The sequence below is a fragment of the Pungitius pungitius genome, chromosome 8 (genome assembly GCF_949316345.1).
Source record: "Pungitius pungitius chromosome 8, fPunPun2.1, whole genome shotgun sequence".
Classification (NCBI taxonomy): Eukaryota; Metazoa; Chordata; class Actinopteri; order Perciformes; family Gasterosteidae; genus Pungitius; species Pungitius pungitius.
The window spans coordinates 22,099,504-22,117,287 of record NC_084907.1 but is presented as its reverse complement, the minus strand read 5'-3'; the positions used below and the strand labels follow the sequence as shown (position 1 = coordinate 22,117,287).

Here is a 17,784-nt window from a genome sequence, read left to right as displayed (position 1 = left end):
CATAAGGTGTGTTAAATGCCTGACATCAGATGTCTATGTTTCCTCCTCAGACAAATTGCAGAGCAGTGTTAATTTATTTTGACCAGCTGTTAACAATCAGAAAGACAGCAAATCACCACCACGATTCATCCACATTGTCCCCTTGGCAACTCTTAAGGGGTTGCTGTATATAGACTACAAGACACAAAGGAAGAGTGAGAGTGAGGGAGAGGGGGGGAGAGAGAAAGAGAGGAAGAGAGAAAGAGAGGAAGAGAGAAATGGCCGAATGGGGTAAAATTAAAAAAAGAGTAGAAAAGAGGGACGGTAGGGCAGGAAATGCTGCAGAACAGGATGATGAGAAATACTTTTCTGGCATGTGGCCAGCTGCTCTCATGAGAACATTCTGTCACCTTCTCGATGCCAGATACTCATCCACAACAGCATATTATGCATTTTTTTATTCAGTTTTTTTTACTCTGACAACTAATTGACAAATACTCAATTTAATTCTTCTCTACATGCTAGTTGGATCAAACCCATTAAAAAAGTGAAGTGCAAGAGTGGTGACACGTTTTATGGAATCCTTCATAGTGTCAGTGTGACCTCCAACACAGTAATGTTTGGATATATGGTATATCAAAATATAAAATGCATGTCTCATCAATAACAGATAGGATATTATCTCATGCAAACTTATGCAAACGTATGGTATTCTTGATTTAAAAAACAATGTATATTTGCAGCAAAAAACCTGACTACATTTCCCTTTATCACGTATATATATATGTATATAAATATGTATATATATAAGTAATGGTTCCATACCTGACTGTTGGAAACAGCTTGCTGATGATATGGGGAGAACCTGTTCTTGGCAGGGTCCTCTGACGTGGGACTTAGAGGCTTGGGATCCGACATGGAGCGCTGCACACTTTTAATGGGTCTTGGTAGGGTCTGGTGACGTTGGGGAGATTCACTAGTAAAAGCCTTCTGCTGAGGTGTAACATGGGCCTTGTTGAGTTTCTCCTGGGAGGCAAATGTTGTCTCCAGCATGCGATGAGGAGACAATGGAGATACAGGGGAGTATAGCACCTGGGGAGATTTGGGGGGCTGCCGAGATGGAGACTCATTTTGTTGATATCCAATTTCCAAGGGGTCTGGTTTCCTCCTCTCAAACTTAACCACTCCTTGGTGTCTAGGTGAGGTTGGTTCTGATGCATTTGCACCTACTATATGCAGACTTGTTGAGTATGGACTAATAGTTGTAGGGACACTCAGCTGAGGGGCAACAACACCCTGAGACTGAGACTCTGGTTCTGTCTGGCAGGCCAAACTCTCTCCTTTGTGGGTCCTTTCCGGGGCTGCTATGTAATGTAATAGGTCGACCTTTGAGGTCTCTGCCATTGTGATGTGGATTGCAGGAGAAATCCTGCTTAGTTGGTCGGGCTCTGTTTGGCACGATGAATCATTTGTGGTCTGAATGGCTATACTTGCAGAAGCCACTTTAGATGACCCTTCTGATTTAGCCTCCCCACTGGACTCAGAGTGCTTGGAAACACGGGATCGCCTGCGCCTTACTGGCTGCTGCTCCCATTCTCCCTGGTCCTCCTCATCAGTTTGCACACAGCTGTCGGCAATCCGCCTTGTTCTCCTACGCCTGTTCATAAATCTATCCTCTCCATCTTCATCATCTGTTTGCACACAGCTGTCTGTAATCTTTTTCAGAGAGTCATCCTCTGTACCATCCCTCAGACGAGGCATGGAGTTCTGCTTTTTCATCATCTTGGAATCAGTTTGTTTGTCACTGCTTCTCAAAGACATTTCAGAGGCAGAACTATGAATGGGTCGAGCAGCCACCATGGCCTGGACTACTTGTCCATCCTGCCAAAATTGAACACTCTGTCCATCTTGTTGAATGACTCTACCACTCTGGTCACAAATAATAAACCCCTGAGGGGGTGCTCCACCAACAACCACCCCTTGTATCGCACTTTGGGCAGATGTGGCTGCTGCGGCTGCTGCCACTGCCGATGCGGCGGCTGCCTCTGCTGCTGCAGCAGTAGCTGCTGCTTCCACTGCAGCGGTCTTTTGTCTTTTTTGCTCCTCCAACTGCTGCTGGAGCTGGTGCTGCAAAGACTGAATTTGTTCAAGCTGCATTCTCTGCTGGGCCAGTTGTTCTCTTTGCATAATGAGCTGCGTCTCCCGCTCTGTCTGCTGTTGGTGTAGGACTTGCTGCTTGATCGTCTGGAGCTCTTGAATTTCACGCTGAACAATCAGTTGTTCTTTTTCTCTGTGACGCTGAAGCTCCACACGATCTCTTTCAAGCTCCTCATGCAGGCGCAGCTGACGTAATTTCTCCAGTTCTACACGCTCTCGCTCTAGATTCAGCACATGCTCTTGTTGTTGACTTAGTCTTTCATCTTCTTGACTTTTCGGTGGATCCATGGGAGGAGAAATTGCAGAGCTCGGTTGTAGGGCAGTGCCGTGGATTGTCCCTTGGGGCTGACCCTGTGGCAGAGCTAATGGTTGAGGTTGACTGATGGGTTGAACTTGAGGTTGTGTTTGAGTCAAAGATAAAGCTTCAGTTTGAGCAGGTAACTGTTGTGGCTGCATTTGAACCTGCAATGGCTTAACAGTTGGAGTTTGGCCTTGAGCTTGAGGGAATGATGAAACACTCTGTGAGCTAAGTTGAGTGCGGTCTGTCTGTTGATTTGCTTGGTTTTGCATACTAGTTGATAGTACATTTTGTGCTCCTAGGTGTGCTGCGGGTTGGGTTGGTGGAATGGTTGCAGCTGTTTGAGCAACAACTGTTGATATAGGCCTTCCAAGGTACACTGGAGTTTCCTGGTGGGAGCTGCTTGCTTCATTCACACTTCCTGATGGTGTGGCTGAAGTAGGATACTGGTTTGGGGTAGGGTAGGAATAGGGCCCCTGTGTGGACAAGGGCATTCTTGGAGTCACTTGAGGCAACCTGGTAAGGCTAGCCAATGGTACTGCAGTTACACCTGTCGGGTATGGTCTGTAAATTCCTCTTGGTACAGGATGCAGGACTGAGGAAGGCTGGGTGGTAATTGGCAAGGTGGAGGCTATGGGAGTATTAATGGTGGAATATATCATGCCATCACCTCCTCTCATAGCAGCAGGGTACAGGGCACGTATACTTGCTTGTCTAGCATTTATTAGATTTGTTAGTGTTTGGCCATTTGCGGTTGGTCTTCCATCTGGGCCAAAAAGTAGGTTTGCTCTAATTGTTGCTAAGCTTTGCTGGAGATTTAACCTACCTAAAGATCCACCCCTTCCTGCCCCATATTGTAGCAATTCAGGGTTATTTCCATAGCGACTCCCAAACTGGTCCCCAGAGTTTAGAGCTGCACACATGCGACTGATCTCCCTGGCAGTGGTTGCACTATACTGAGCCAGATTAGAATCTTGTGATCCTATTTGGTCACGTGAATTGTAGACATAGTCGGAATTAATATTTGACATGGAACCATATCGGCGAAGGGGTAATGAAGGACCAGTGAAATCTCCTTGCTGACGCAAATCTGTGTAAGATCCATATTGTGCTCCAATGCCAAGGTATCCACCATCATAACCCTGATTCATGCTGCTAAGATCTACAGCCAGACCCCCCTGAATGTTAGTCTGATAGTGACCAGCATCAGTCACGGAGGGAAGATTACTGTCAGACATAGAAGGCTGAATTCTGCCTGAGGGTCCTGCAGGTGGTAGATATGGTTTATGTTCCTCAGTTGCTCTTTGCGTAGGTTGAGGCTGATGTTGTTTTTGTTGTTGTTGAATGATATTGTAGTGTGGTGGATGGGGAGGGTAAGTGGCTTGAGAGGTTTCAGGGGTGGGGGTTTTATCTGATGATACCATTGGAGGCTTCTGATTGAATGACCCTGAACAGGAACCAGCAAAGGGTAATTTGTAAACAACATCACAACAAGCCACCTGGTTTTCTGGTTTGATCTGTCCAGTGAGATCCAAGACCTGAGGAGGAAGAGGAGGTTCCTCTTGCTTAACCAGCTGAGTCACTGTGCCCCCCTGTGATGGTTTATTTTCATCAAGTTGTACCATCATAACATGGGGCTTACCAGTGGACAAGTTCATTACTGTTGGCTTGTTTTTCAGTTCTAAGGCAACTCCACTATAGACCTCATGGGGAGTGTTAGAAGCCGGAGCTCCAGACACTGGTGGTGGAACTAAGGGGGATACTCTAGAGATGGCACTAGCAGTCACTGTCGGCTGGCCACTACTTGTCTGGCTGACTACAAGGTCTTTTTTCATTAGGGTTGGCTGGACCTGATTAGCTAAATTGTAACGTGCAAAAGAAGATTGCTGATGGTGCTGCTGGAGCTGCTGCTCAAGAAGCTGTTGCTGCTGCAGGAGCTTCTGCTGCTGTAACTGCAGTTGTTGCTGTTGTATACCTAGATTCTCCAGACAGGCATCAATTTTTGGAATAGATGGGTCTGTAATGGGTGGCTTGTTCTGGGATAAACACACAGCTGATCCAACACCCTGCCCCAAATCAACACGGTGTTGCAAAGGATCTCCATACACAACTAATTGCTTGGGTTGGGACATGAACATAGATCCTGCAACTGTGACGCTGACCGTAGTGGGTGTTGATACGGATATGTAAGGTTGCTCTTGTGCATTCAGGTTCATAATAAGAGGTTGCACCGCTGTGTGTCGACCGGATGGCTGCTCTGCTCCTAAAGAGTATCTCCTTGCATCAGAGGCAAGAGATGTTAGGTCCATTCCCTGATCCGTCATTATAAATGGAGCAGGCCTCATTGGGGCTCTCAGATCCACGACATTAGAGATTTGATGTGTTTGAACCTGACCCACAACCATTGAGGAGCCTGAACTATTTGAAATTTTACTCAGAGATATGTTTTCCATGGTCTCACAACTATGTGCAGTTGGGGTGACAGTGCCAATGCCAACATTAACTTTGTCAAAATGTTGAGCCATCTGTGACGAATGTTTAGGAGACTGTTGTGATGGATGCATTTGTGGTGATGTTGGAGAACTTGTCGAAGAGGGCTGGGAACTATACAAGGTTTTACAACTCACCTGGGTTGGTGATGACAAAGGGGACGTGGAAGAATTAACTGTCAGCGGCTTGGCAGGACTGGTTGTGTCTGAGGCTAGAGTTATCACCATAGCTGGCGAATCACGAGAGGACTGTTGTCGTGCAAGACGTGGTGAAGTTGCTCTTTGAGGTGCCTGCGCTGATGTGGGACCACCAGGTAAAGATGGCAGCTGCCTGCCACTCCCACCAGTGGATCTCACGGATGACATATGTGTTGGGCTTTGTGCTGGAGAAGCATTGGGAGATACCGGGGGGCTGGGCCCTTTGAAGAGGGAGAAGACTTTGGAGGTCAGGGAGGATGCCGCAGAGTCAGGTGATGCCTGTGTTGGCCTATGGGAGCCTCCTCTGTTGCCAGCAGGCACTGTGCTACCTGCCTGTCTAGTTGTGGCAGTCTGACTGACTTGGGCTTTGGTTGTGGCAACTCCAACAACTCCTTCAATTTTGGCACTCTGTGTCATCATCCTATTTTGCGTTTCTTTTGATAGGTGCTGTGCTGCATGCATTCCTGGAATTCTTGGATCACTCCCTGTTGTGGGGAAGGACATGGGGGCAGTAACCTGTGTTGGACTTGAGCCAGGGGTCAATACAGTTCCTGCTGCTTCAAGGTGATGTTTACTGTCCGTCTGAGAGGCACCTTTCTGCCTCTGCATGAGCTGTGCTTTCTTCATCATCTCCTCATAGACCTCCTCTGCACTCTTTAGAGTTTTATCAGATGGCGACATTAATGATGTCTTTTCTGTGGGGGAGTAGAGTGATGTGAATGTTGGAAGGTTATATTCATTTCCAGATTTGTAAAGCTTTCCACCAATCATCTCAAAGCCCTCTGCCTCTGAATCCATAGATGGTGAGTATTCAGAACATGATGATCTGTGAAGCTCTTCCATCTCAGCAGCCTGCCTCAGTTCCTCTGTTGGCGATGCATCTTCAATGGGTGAGAGATTACTGGGCGGAGTTTTGGATCTTTCCCTGCGTCTCTGTGCTCGTAACTCCTCTTTATCCCTCTTTGTTTTTCGAGCGGTACTTCGTATCCTTTGTTGCTCTAAATCTCTCATCTGCTCTTGTTCTCGAAGTAGTTCTTCCTCCTCTCTGAGCTCATCTTCTTCAGACGAGTCTTCAATAGTGGGCAGCAGGGGCCCATGCGACCGATGTCGAGCCTTCCTCTGCTGCTTTGCCTCCTCGAGTCTTGCCCTGCGACTAGGGCTGCTGTCACTGTCGTCCTCCATGGAGGACACAGACGTGGGGGATGTTCCAGAGGTGTAGCTGGGTGTGGTGGCAGGTAGAGTGGATGAATAGTCTCCCTTGGAACGCTCTTCAGGAGAACCAGTCAAACTTTCCATCTCTAGCTCAGGTTCTCGTAGGTCATGCTCGGTGCTGAGCTCCATGTCTCGGTTGTAGCTGTTTGTGTTATTCAGCTCAATGGTCTTAAAACGCCGAAGGCCACCGGCCATTACTACATCTTCCTCTTCATTTGCCTCCGTTGGCTTGGTGTCCTCCTCAAAACTATTTGATTGGTGAGAGAGTCGTCGCCTCTCCTTGCTTAAATCCCCACCAGTTTTGTGAACCCTTTTACTCTTCTGGTTTCCATGTTCTTCCATCTCCTCTTCATCCGCACTCATCTCCAGGATTTGCCTCCTCATGAATTCCTCATCGGTTAAATCTTTATGGGACTTCTTCTGTCTTACTGGCAATGGGGACAGACCACTTTCACTGCTGTCCTCCACATAATCGTGGCGAAGCTTACAACTCAGTTCATCCTCTGATTCATCCCTTGCTGCATCGTCATCAGGATTGTAGTCCCGGCCCTGCCCGACAGACAGTGAATGTGGCCTGTGTTTCTGGTCTGAAGTCTTTGACTCTAGTAGAGGCTTCATGGAGCTCTCAAGCTTGGTGATTTCCGAGGGGATGGAAGCCCCTTTTTCACTGAGCTGGATTCCTTCTTCCCGGATCTGTCCTGTAATTTCCCCATGACAGCTTGAGATCCCATCAGAGGAGTATCCAGTGTCACTTAGACTCAGCGTACTTGATTTATTGTAATCCTGAGGAAAGAGAGAAAGAAAGGGAGAGAGATCAGACGCTAAAAAAAGAATTCATTAAAGTAAAGTACCTCATGGTAGGGTCTGTTACAAGCACCAGCGCACACCTTGTACCCCACTGTTTCATCAAACTTATCAGGACTGACATTATCATGAACATTTCTAGATAATATGCAATTAAATGAATGCACAAGACCCGATACGATTAAAACTGTCTAGAAATTCTAGATATCAGAGAATAATTACATTTGAGAAAAGAAATCCTTAATTAGACAACCAGACATTGTAAAACTTGAGGCTAAAATCAACCCAAATATTGTGCTTTGGTTTTGGAAGTGAAGCAAATTTGACTTTGCATACAGTTACCACCAAGCAGCATTTATACATTCATCAACAGGAAAAGAAAAATCTAATCTAATCATTGTTTTAATCAAATAAATTGATCATACTATTAATTTGGGTTGAGTTTGCCCGTCAAAGTAACGTCCACACAGATGAAGAAATACACAGAAACTAAGTTAATACAAAAGACAGTTAAACATACAAACATCAACAGACACATTTCATTTGGTCACATGCTTGACAGTAATCTTTGACGCATTCTCCGTTGCATTCTTCAAATCATGGAAGAATAACGAACATGCTCAGAATGCCTGAAATATCACCAATAAGTATCACAGAAAACAAAAAGCTTGCATTTGATACAAATAAATCAAATTGTACAAAACCAAGCAGGGGAATGGCCACAGAGAAAAAGGTGGTGATTATGAAGACGATGGTGATAGTGATGACGATGAAGATAAGGATGACGATGGTGTTGATGATGATTATGATGATTTTATAATAGTGACCATAGTAGGTTGGTTGATAACTACAACTAACTACGTCCCAAGCGATTTATGACAATTGATTGGAACTGAAAAGAAAAATAAAAAATAACAAAACAAACATGTTAAGTACAAAAATCATAATTATGAGAAGAAATGTAAAAAGAAACTAGAGAGATTATTACAATGTAATTTTCCTAATCAAGACATGGAATGAGCGATAAAAAGCATGATTTCATGAAAATGTTTCTGAGAAATAGGTACAACAATTATTTGAATGGAGCAAAATCATAAAAAAAACTGAATCAAGAGTAACATGTGAAGGCGAAGAAGTTGCAGGTAGCTCACTTCATGGCGTCTTGACTTCTGTGCATCTTCAGCTATCTTCATGTCTTTGGTCGAAGTGATAGTCTCTGATAGTATCTTCTTCGGGGAAGCCTTGACATCTTCTTTTTGAGATTTGGATGCGACTTTGGCCTTCTCCTGGCACTGCGGCTGTTTGCGGGCCTGGTTGTTACCTGTGGGTTTAGACTGAGTAGGTGTTGTTTTTGATGGGGTGGGGGAGGCCTTGGCATGGTTGGGTGTGGCTTTGCCAGGGGTGGCCTTGGCCCCAGGAGCATGAGAAGGGCCCTTAATCTGAGCAGAGGGCTGAGCAGATCCCTTTGTCTGAGTGGGCCCTTTGGCCTGGCCCTGCCCCTTCATTTGGTTAGCAGACTGAACAGGGCCTTTACTCTGACCTTGTGATTGATTAGGACCTTTGCTTTGAAGTCCCTTACTCTGAGCTGAGGCTTGTGATGGACCCTTAGTTTGGGAAGGTTGTTGATTTGGACCCTTATTCTGAGAAGCGGGTTGGGCAGAGCCCTTGGTTTGAGCTTGGCTGGGCCCCTTGGTATGAGGGGCAGATCCAGCATGTTTCACAGGAGAGACAGGGCCACTTACTTGGTGGCCCGGTGGTTTCTGTTGTTGTTGAGGACCTGTGGGCCTAGGCCCTAAAAGCTGATTTGGCCCTTTCTGCTGAGGTGGTTGTTGATTGGCTGTAGCAGGTGGCCGCGGGGAACCCAAAGGCTGTGCAACAGGAGCTGCAGCCTCTCCCAGGCTTCCTGACAGAGCCCTCTGCGTCTGGCAGTTCAAGCACAGCCATTCTTTCTTCTAAAAAACAAGCACAAAGAGAAAATGACCAAGGGTTATTTTAGTGTCACCCGGATCCAATGGAGACAATTGAAATGGTCAGCGACCTGTTGACGTAGACAAAGTATGCTCAACATGGAGTTGACTTTGAAAAATGTAAATCAGAAAGTCGTGGCGTCATAAGCAGTCATGGGATGTTAAGGACTGTGTTTAGTGTGTCTGAACAACTGAAGTGGAAAATTTGAAAGCCTGTCCAAACATGGCCTTTTATCTCTTGGTGAAGACTTAATCATTTGACAACATTAAACACTCTCAAGCAGGGTTACAGAGAGGAAGGGTGCCGTAGGAATGCTATTAGCTTGGAGGAACGCAGCTGGCATTGGACCTTTTAAGGAGCCAACATGAAGCCTGCAATCTTCAAAAGAATAGGATTGTATAGCAATAGTTAATAGTACATTCAAACAAAAAAAAATCCCAACAAAGACGTATCCCATCATGTATTATACTATATTTCCATTAAAATAGAAATCATCTTTCTCCATGGCCTGAAACGGGAGCGCATCTGTGTCACAGACTCTACACTCAAATAGTCAACCTCATAAACCTCATGCTGCCAATAACCAGAGGTGTGGACTCGAGTCATGTGACTTGGACTCGAGTCAGACTCGAGTCATGAATTTGATGACTTGAGACTCGACTCGACAAAACGTACAAAGACTTGCAACTCGACTTGGACTTGAACACCGATGACTCGTGACTTGATTTGGACTCAATTCAATTCATTTTATTTTATTTTGTATAGCCCAAAATCGCAAATTACAAAGCCTTTTGACTCGAGAAGACTTGCTACTTCCCATGAAAACTGGGGGAAAACATTTTCACACCACCGCGCCGCTCTGTTTATCTGCATCTGTCAAATAAATGTGCGCCACCTGTATGCAGAGAGCGCGCGCTGGCTGCACGACATCCAATCACTGCAGTCCATTTGACCGTATCAACGAGACAGCTCGTTCATGGTTACAAAAATCGGGATTTTTGAACCCGGATTCAGACTCCGATGGAAATCCTCGCCAACATTATGTCAACGTCCGTTTTAAAGTAGTGTAATGAGCTGAGTTAAAGTTATTAGTTAATCAGTTATGCAGATGTTGCATGTGTTCACGTTATGCTCCGTTACCAGCTGTAGTTACTCGAGACAACCCGAGTTTTGGGGGGCCGTGAATGCGGAAGTGTTCGTTCGGCGTGGTGACGGCCAACAGTGACCGAAGTTGAGTTGTTTTATATAAATAAATGCAGCGGAGTTGCAAGCCAGTCATCGCCTCCTTATTTACGCTGCAGCATTGGGGTGAGCGTTACAGTACTATAACACAGTCACAGTCGATCCACCGTTACCCTTCGTAGTCTAGGTCTGTGAGGCAGCGCACCATCACCCAGGGTTCCCCGTCCCCACTATAATAAAAGGACTCGAAATGACTCGAAACTAAAATGGTACGACTTGTGACTCGACTTGAGACTTGTTAGCTGTGACTTGTGACTCGACTTGGGACTTGCTTCGTCTTTGACTCGACTTGACTCGGGACTCGAGGGCAATGACTTGAGACTTGCTTGTGACAGTGACTTGTTCCCACCTCTGCCAATAATCATCTGTCAATAAATAAAACGTTTAATAGATAAGAAAGCATGTTCTCTAACAGCAAAAGAACAAGAAACAATGCAGGTGTTCAATGGCCGTACCAGAAGACACCTTTACTGCTGATCAAACAGTCAAGACGCAACAGAAGGTTGCAAAGAAATGATTCATTATTTTCCAAAGCCATTAGATCCTGCTCACACTGCCAAATCTCTGACATGAAGGAGAGTTTAAGAGTTATCTGCCTGAATGAAATAAATAACTGAGAAAAGTTGTTACTAGCTATAAAACGAGAGATTGATGGAGAGTGACAATCATTTAGTCAGCAAAAAACATCTTAAGAGCCGGATAGGGATCTAAATCCAAAGACCCCAGAGAGTGGAGTTTGACAGATAAGTCTCCAGTGTTTTAAGTTTTCTTTGTAACTTCACACTTAATCTGAGAAATTGATCAAGCTCTGTGTGAGTGCGATATTGATTTATTTGATTCATCTCAGCGCTACTTGTGCGTCCTCTTTTGTGGAAAAACAGTTTGACTCACTGGCCACAATGGACAGTGGATGCAATCTATCACAGCCCGATTCTACTGTTTCTTCAGTACAACACATTCGTAAAGGCCAAATAATCTACAAATAATGGGTGGTAGACAAAGCTCGAGCTGACATTCAACAGAAGAGGGTGAGAAAGGATAAAACAGGGAATAAAGTAAAGTAAAATTCATGATATTAGGAGAATCTCTGAAGACAATTCCCTATTTGCGCGAAAGCTAGCAATTATTTTCATACCTACTAAACTGTTAAATAGTCAAATCTGAAAGCCTGATTCCATCACGTTTGTTATTACTGGTTAGACGTTGAGACTTTTTCACATGCTCCTGTGTGGTGCTGGTCCTGTAGTGAAAGAATCAACTGGTCTGGATTACTGAAATGTGAAAATTCAATCCAGCTTTGGTAGACTGTTTTTCTCTTGATAATACCTCAACTTGAAAATTATGCAGCTCCATCATTTAGAAATCACGAATACTGCAAAAATATGTACTTCTTTTCATTTTTTTGTCTTTTTTATCTTTTTAATGACTGTTTTTCTTTCATCTTTCAATCAATGTCCTGTTTTTAAATCTCCTCACGTTATGTTGGGATGTTTTTAATGGTTTAACCTGAAGCATTTTGAATTGCCTGGTTGTTGAAATGTGCCGTGCCTTCATTAAGGACGTCGTTGTTACAGCTACAGCAGGAGAAAAAGCTACTATGACCACCTTCAAATTATTGTCACCCACTTAATAAAGGGACGTCCCTAAATATAATAACCACCAGAACCAAATGTAATCAAACTTAGTATGAAGAAAGATGACTACATTTAAAATTGATATGTAACGAGCCTTTTTTATTGAGGTTATTTTTTCATTCGGGATAAAAACATTTTTGCCCAAATCCTTCAGGGATCTGTTTTCTCAACGGTGAGCAGGAAGCGAGGATGGAGCTGTTGGCATCACAAACACACAGACTTGCCTTGTTTTCATCTCTCTCAAGTGCACTACTGAGAAGCTATATATATATAAGCAGGTGCAGTACTCTCAGAACCCGCCATCTGTGCCGGTTCTTTTGCATGTAAAAAAAAAAAAGAAAAAAGTGCAAAAATGTCAGAGACAAGCGTCTGTGTGCTTTTGAACAGCGAGTGCACGACGGGGGGGCGACGGAAAACCACTGAAGCGACATTACAAACGGGGAGGAGATGCAATGTTTGTGCACATGTGCATGCATGCAATTACATAATCGACCGATCTAAATACATCTTACAGTCTCAGTCTGTCTTTCATCACTTCAAACACTCACATTCAACTATTTTTTAAGCACATTCGTATCTGAATTATATACCTAAATTAGGTACTGCGGTGAAGATTATTTTTTTTGGCTCCATCAAGTAGAAAGCATCTACTGCGTGGGTGAGAGGGAGTGAGGAGCAAGGCCAAACCAGAGCTACCAGAAGCAAATTATTCATGCAGAGTGCTGTACGGCGTTGTGGGCCGCGTTTCCCACCTCTGCCCACACGGTGGAGAAAAGACAAAGCGTCTCCAAGACGAGCCTTCGATGCACTCTGGAAACAGAGCAACCAATTCCCTGTGGAAACCGTCCACTTTTAAACTACCTCGTGAAGGAAAGCCCCTCGGCTCAATCCAAAGAGATTCAACTACAGATGAAACTAAAGGGATAGAAAAGAGAATGTGTTGTTCTGCTGTACACGTGTGTGGTAGCAATGGCCTCAGTTGGTTCGTTAGATCATCTCATCTGAGCTGGTAACCTCATTAAATGGCAGGAGGTTAACTTGTGTGCTAATTCTGAGCGTGTATTTAACCTCGGCTCTGAACTGTAACTCAGATGCGGCGGAGACGACTACAAACTGACTGTGTGCGCCTGAAGTATCTGGCTCTTTCTCGTTGCTGCATCCTCAGCATCTATTTGAAGACATTCTGACAGAACACATGCTTTATTTACACTGTAGCCTCCTAACAGTCTCACCAGTGCAGCAAGTTTCTTGCTCTTAGATTTTGAGAGTCTCCACCTTGCTCCTGTTCACTGTTACTGTGAAAATAATCTGTGTGTGAATAACTATGGCTGTAAAACTCAGCGCAGTGCAACCTGACATTACGCTGGCAAATTAAGCAAAAGCATCACATTCGCCGTGACAAGCACAGAAATGCTGACTGCCCACAGAAGGTGTTGAAAGTGTGTAAGAGTGTTAGAGTGAATCCGCACCTTTTCCTACTGAACATTCTTCTCCTCCTGTCCTCTGTTTAGTGACGCGGTGATGTGTGCTGATGACTTAGTGATCCCCTCTCCTTTTAGCTCTGGTTGAAGGCAATAGTCTGCTCACGGTATGACGTGCAGTGGGGCATTAAATTCAACTCAGAAACAGAGGGATGTCATAGTTGCTAAAAACCAATGAAAAAATACAAATAGCAAATGTGAATTCTGCATTTTTCTATCATTTGACAAGGTACCATGAACAGTATTGAGCGAAAAGCAAGTGAGTGAAACTGAATCTATCATGAGAGCCACGGCTGGGTAGTCTGCAGTGTACTGATGCTCCGGTTGGCTCCCAGCCGGAAAAGCTGCCCTTTCACTGTCAAAATAATGAGGGATTGAACACTGCAGGTTACCACACGGAAAAGGTCAGAAAGATTGATCCCATTCTCATAGATTGATCCCACTCTCAGAGGAGCTTGCTGAAACATTACAGTCCTGATCACTCATGCGTGCGTCTCTGTGTGTGTGTGTGTGTGTGTGTGTGTGTGTGTGTGAGTGTTTGTGTGCTAGTATTTGTACCTGAGCATCCGTCCATGTCTATGAAAGTGTGTTCCGTGGTAAATTCCCCAAATCGTGTAATGCAACAAGCAAAGCATATTAATTATGCTGGCTGCTAACCCCCCCCCCTTATGACGAGCCAAGCTAAAGGCCAGTATGCAAACGCCAAATTAAAAGTCTTCGGATGGGGCTCGATTTGATTAAAGAATGTACCAGCCCCAACTACTTTTACAGTCTCTCTTAATTAGGAATGATCCATTAAAAGCATAATGGTAAATGTAATGAGCAAGAAGACCAAGCTCTCAAATGTAGAAGTTGAACTGCAAGGGTCGACGTCTGAGAGCTACAACACACCCTTTTGTTTCATCGTTAAATCGACAATCTCAGTGAACACAATTTAGTGTTAAAAATACACTTACACATGTCTTTAAACAACACTGTAGGTGTTGGATTTTAAACACTATTAATTAGTTAAAATATTAACACTATCCAAAGTGTAAATTTAACTCTGAAATGGGGTGGATTATTTAAATGTGCTGATATTAACACTATGTGGATGAAATGTACACTTCAGATTTTGTTGTGCGTGAAAAATGTTTTTAAAGTTGTAAAAAGACACAACTGTGGAGAACAAAAAGGAGTCTGTATAATGTGTCAGGATAACTTTGACAAGGAAGGGGGATGAAATGCAAACCTCCTGCAGGATGCTGCTCAAAGGAAGAATTAACACAGACTTCACTTTCTGTAGTTTATTTTTATTTTTCAACTGGTTTACTGGTTTTCTGATTTATGCTGATGTATGTCGCTGTGGTTTGATTGGAAATCAGAACCGGAAGTTTTCAAGTAAATTCATTCTAGGGTTAGGGTTAAGAACATTTGCTCTTCATCCAGCTTTTCCTGTATGTTCTTCTAGCGAACTGTGTTGGGCCAAACTTCCATGGAAGCATTAAGTGGAATCATTCCAAGAGCGTCTGACAAAATGTCTTAAAAATATAGGACGAAATCAAAAGAAAGTAGCTACATGTGCACAGAATGCAGGAGCATCAACCTGCTGTGTATTCCTTTGGCCACATGGAGGCAGTAGAAATAAAAGTTGACAAATGTTTATTCATTCGGAGCTGTTTTTCACCCAATTGGTGGATCCCTCTTCATTCAGCTCTGTTTTTCCCTACACCGACGCCTGAGGGTAACGTGTGGTTTATAGCGTGTTATAGTGTGCTCACCGGCTCATCGTTAACTGCTACTGTCATATATATTAAGTAGGAACATTTACATGTTTATGTGAGAGCTGCCTGCTATATAACACTAGAGTACTAGATGTCGTTTCTGGTAATTCCATTTTTATCCTTGTCATTTTTCTTAATTTCTTTCTTTTTATTAGCATCAAAGTAGTGATTGCTTTATTTTACTGCATTTACCAAAGACTTTCTCAACATTTACCAAATGTGCACGAATGCCAGAGCTGTAGAGCCAAACTGCTGGTGGGGCATGACTCTGATGGAAAGCTTTAAAACGTCCTCCCATGGAGGGAGCCAGAGAGCACAGAATGTCATAAAGGGATATGGAGCCCCGTGGGAGCCCACACACACCCACACAGCAACATGAACAACAAACACTGCACTCACATAGTCTGATTCAAGCATCCTGCTAAATATTTCACTTGGAGTGGGCTGCGTATTTAACACCAACCATTTTACTGTAACACCACCTCAGCTCTCGTTCCCCTCCTCCGCTGTGCCGCTCTGGTTCTGACACACAGACGTTTACCCGGGTGTATTTTTATATTCTGATCAGCAAAGTGTACGAGCACATGTGCAAGCAGCTTGAACGCTTTGTGGAGTCTCCACAACCTCAGCACGCACCTCTCACTGTCAGTCAAGTCGCAGCGAGGGCCTGTCCCCCGCGTGGCGTCCCTCACGGGAACCTGACCGCAAGCTGTGAGCAAGAAATGTCAGCCCGACATCGCCCGCAGTCACAGACCTCAAAGTGCTGTATCAGATGTGGGTGGGCAGAAGGAAAAGTGAGATCAACTCCCGCTAAGTAGATATTTTCGTGTCACAATAGAGGTGTAAAACTGAGGCAATATTTAGAAGGCCGCTACCAACCTTCTGCAAGGAAAAAGAGCAAATAGTAGCATAACAGCAATGCATGGCGTAATAAAACAAACCTCAATCCAAAATGTCCAACTTTCTCCATCAGACTTTTTAATACAATTCATCCAAAAATAATTCACCAGTAGCTGTCATGTCTTTCCCTTCCAAACAGCCTCCGTCATTACCTGAATGGAATTATTTTGACGGTGCTAAACAAATGCGCTGCGTCAACCTTCAAAGTAAGAACAAAGAAGTGAAATTATGCTAATAGCTATGCAACAAAGGCCGAAATCATCATAATAATCCTTTGCATTCTGTCTCTCACAGAGATTGATGCCGTGTACAACAGAGGAGGTCATAATTAATTTGTAACAAGTGAAGGTCAGCGGAGCAGAGGGTCAGTGTGAATTATTAACTAGCATGTGCACAGGGGCGCGCTGCCAAGCAGGTTTCAATGGGGTGAGTTTAAGGTGAGTGGCAGTTTGGTGTCCAGACACACACACACACACACACACACATGTTTGATACCAGTAACGTAGCACAGGAACTCCTGGACACACTCAATGTCAAGTTGGGGCAGTCACAGTCGACGGTTATATTCAATAGAAGTCAAATTAATCACTGCATATAAATGAAATCCTTTTGATTTGCAATAAGAATCAAAGATCAGCAGAGCGGGTCACCATCAAAGGCCCATCGGAGCCTTCAACCATTGCATCCATTTCCATTATGCACAGCGTGAATAGACAGTGGTGCACATTGCGAGCACATGTCACAGTAGTGACCAGGCCGTGCCACTCGGCTGTGACAGGTCAGTAAGAGTCAGCAGGTATATAGGTCAATCCCCCGGTACTCCTTCAACGCCAACACGTGGTCAGGCCCGTGGATTAGAGAGGAAATGAAGGATCATCCACAGAGGGAGCAGGGCTCAACTGCAGTCGCTCACACAGTTCCCCGCAGAGGAACATCCCAGGGAGTTTTGCAGGGTCAAATTGAGAGCGAATCCTAAGTGGTCCTGAGTAAATACTTCTTCTCCCCCCTCAGGGCGTGGCGTGTTTGATAGGACCTCCTTCTGCTAGAGAAGCAAGCTCCACCTGAGCATTGAGCGGCTTCACTCGCTTCCCTCCTTGAGAGTGATCTTTCTTTACGTGGCCGCTGTCAGTGCACGTGAATGTTAGTGCACGTGGGTCCCAATGTGTGTGTGTGTGTGTGTGTCCCACTGGCTGGCTCAATTAAATACCGTTAGCCGTGTCAGCAATGTAGCCGCTGTTTGCCTTGCTGCTATTGGCCGGCTCAGGCATCGCCATGTGGAGGCCATCCCTCTGTCAAAGATATGATCTGAAGATGGGATTTAGCACCTTTAGGGGATCACAAAAGTAGCAACAATCCATCACCTGTAAAGTGTCATATGCATAAATAAATTGATATTAATCTAGAAGTCAAGTGCAAAATACAGTATTGATAGAAACTTGACACTTGACAGAATTGTTTTGATCTGTGTCCAGCAGTATTGATAATTATAAAACATTTATTCATAAATGGGAATACAGAAATATATATTTGCTAATATTTGTTTGAATAACTGTTTTGTGGTTGAGAAAATGTTAATTCTACCCTCCAAGAAATGTAAAGTGGAGCTACGCAGGTGTGTCTGTGTGCTTTGGGGAAGGGGGGCGAGGGATCAAATGATTT

The 17,784-nt window shown here is 44.4% G+C and overlaps 1 protein-coding gene across 4 annotated transcripts in view; it reads right to left on the bottom strand.

Moving 5' to 3' along the window:
- The window catches only part of bsnb (bassoon (presynaptic cytomatrix protein) b), a 50,059-nt gene that overhangs the window by 9,977 nt on the left and 22,298 nt on the right, over nucleotides 1–17,784 (bottom strand). For 3 of the 4 annotated variants that reach the window (XM_037448301.2, XM_037448302.2, XM_062564064.1), the window contains 2 exons: nucleotides 8,289–9,089; nucleotides 805–7,116 (listed from right to left, as the gene is read on the bottom strand). In XM_037448301.2, the coding sequence (XP_037304198.2) occupies nucleotides 805–7,116; nucleotides 8,289–9,089 (7,113 nt within the window). The remainder of the gene's footprint in view (nucleotides 1–804; nucleotides 7,117–8,288; nucleotides 9,090–17,784) is intronic. The other variant, XM_062564065.1, reaches the window with a different exon arrangement.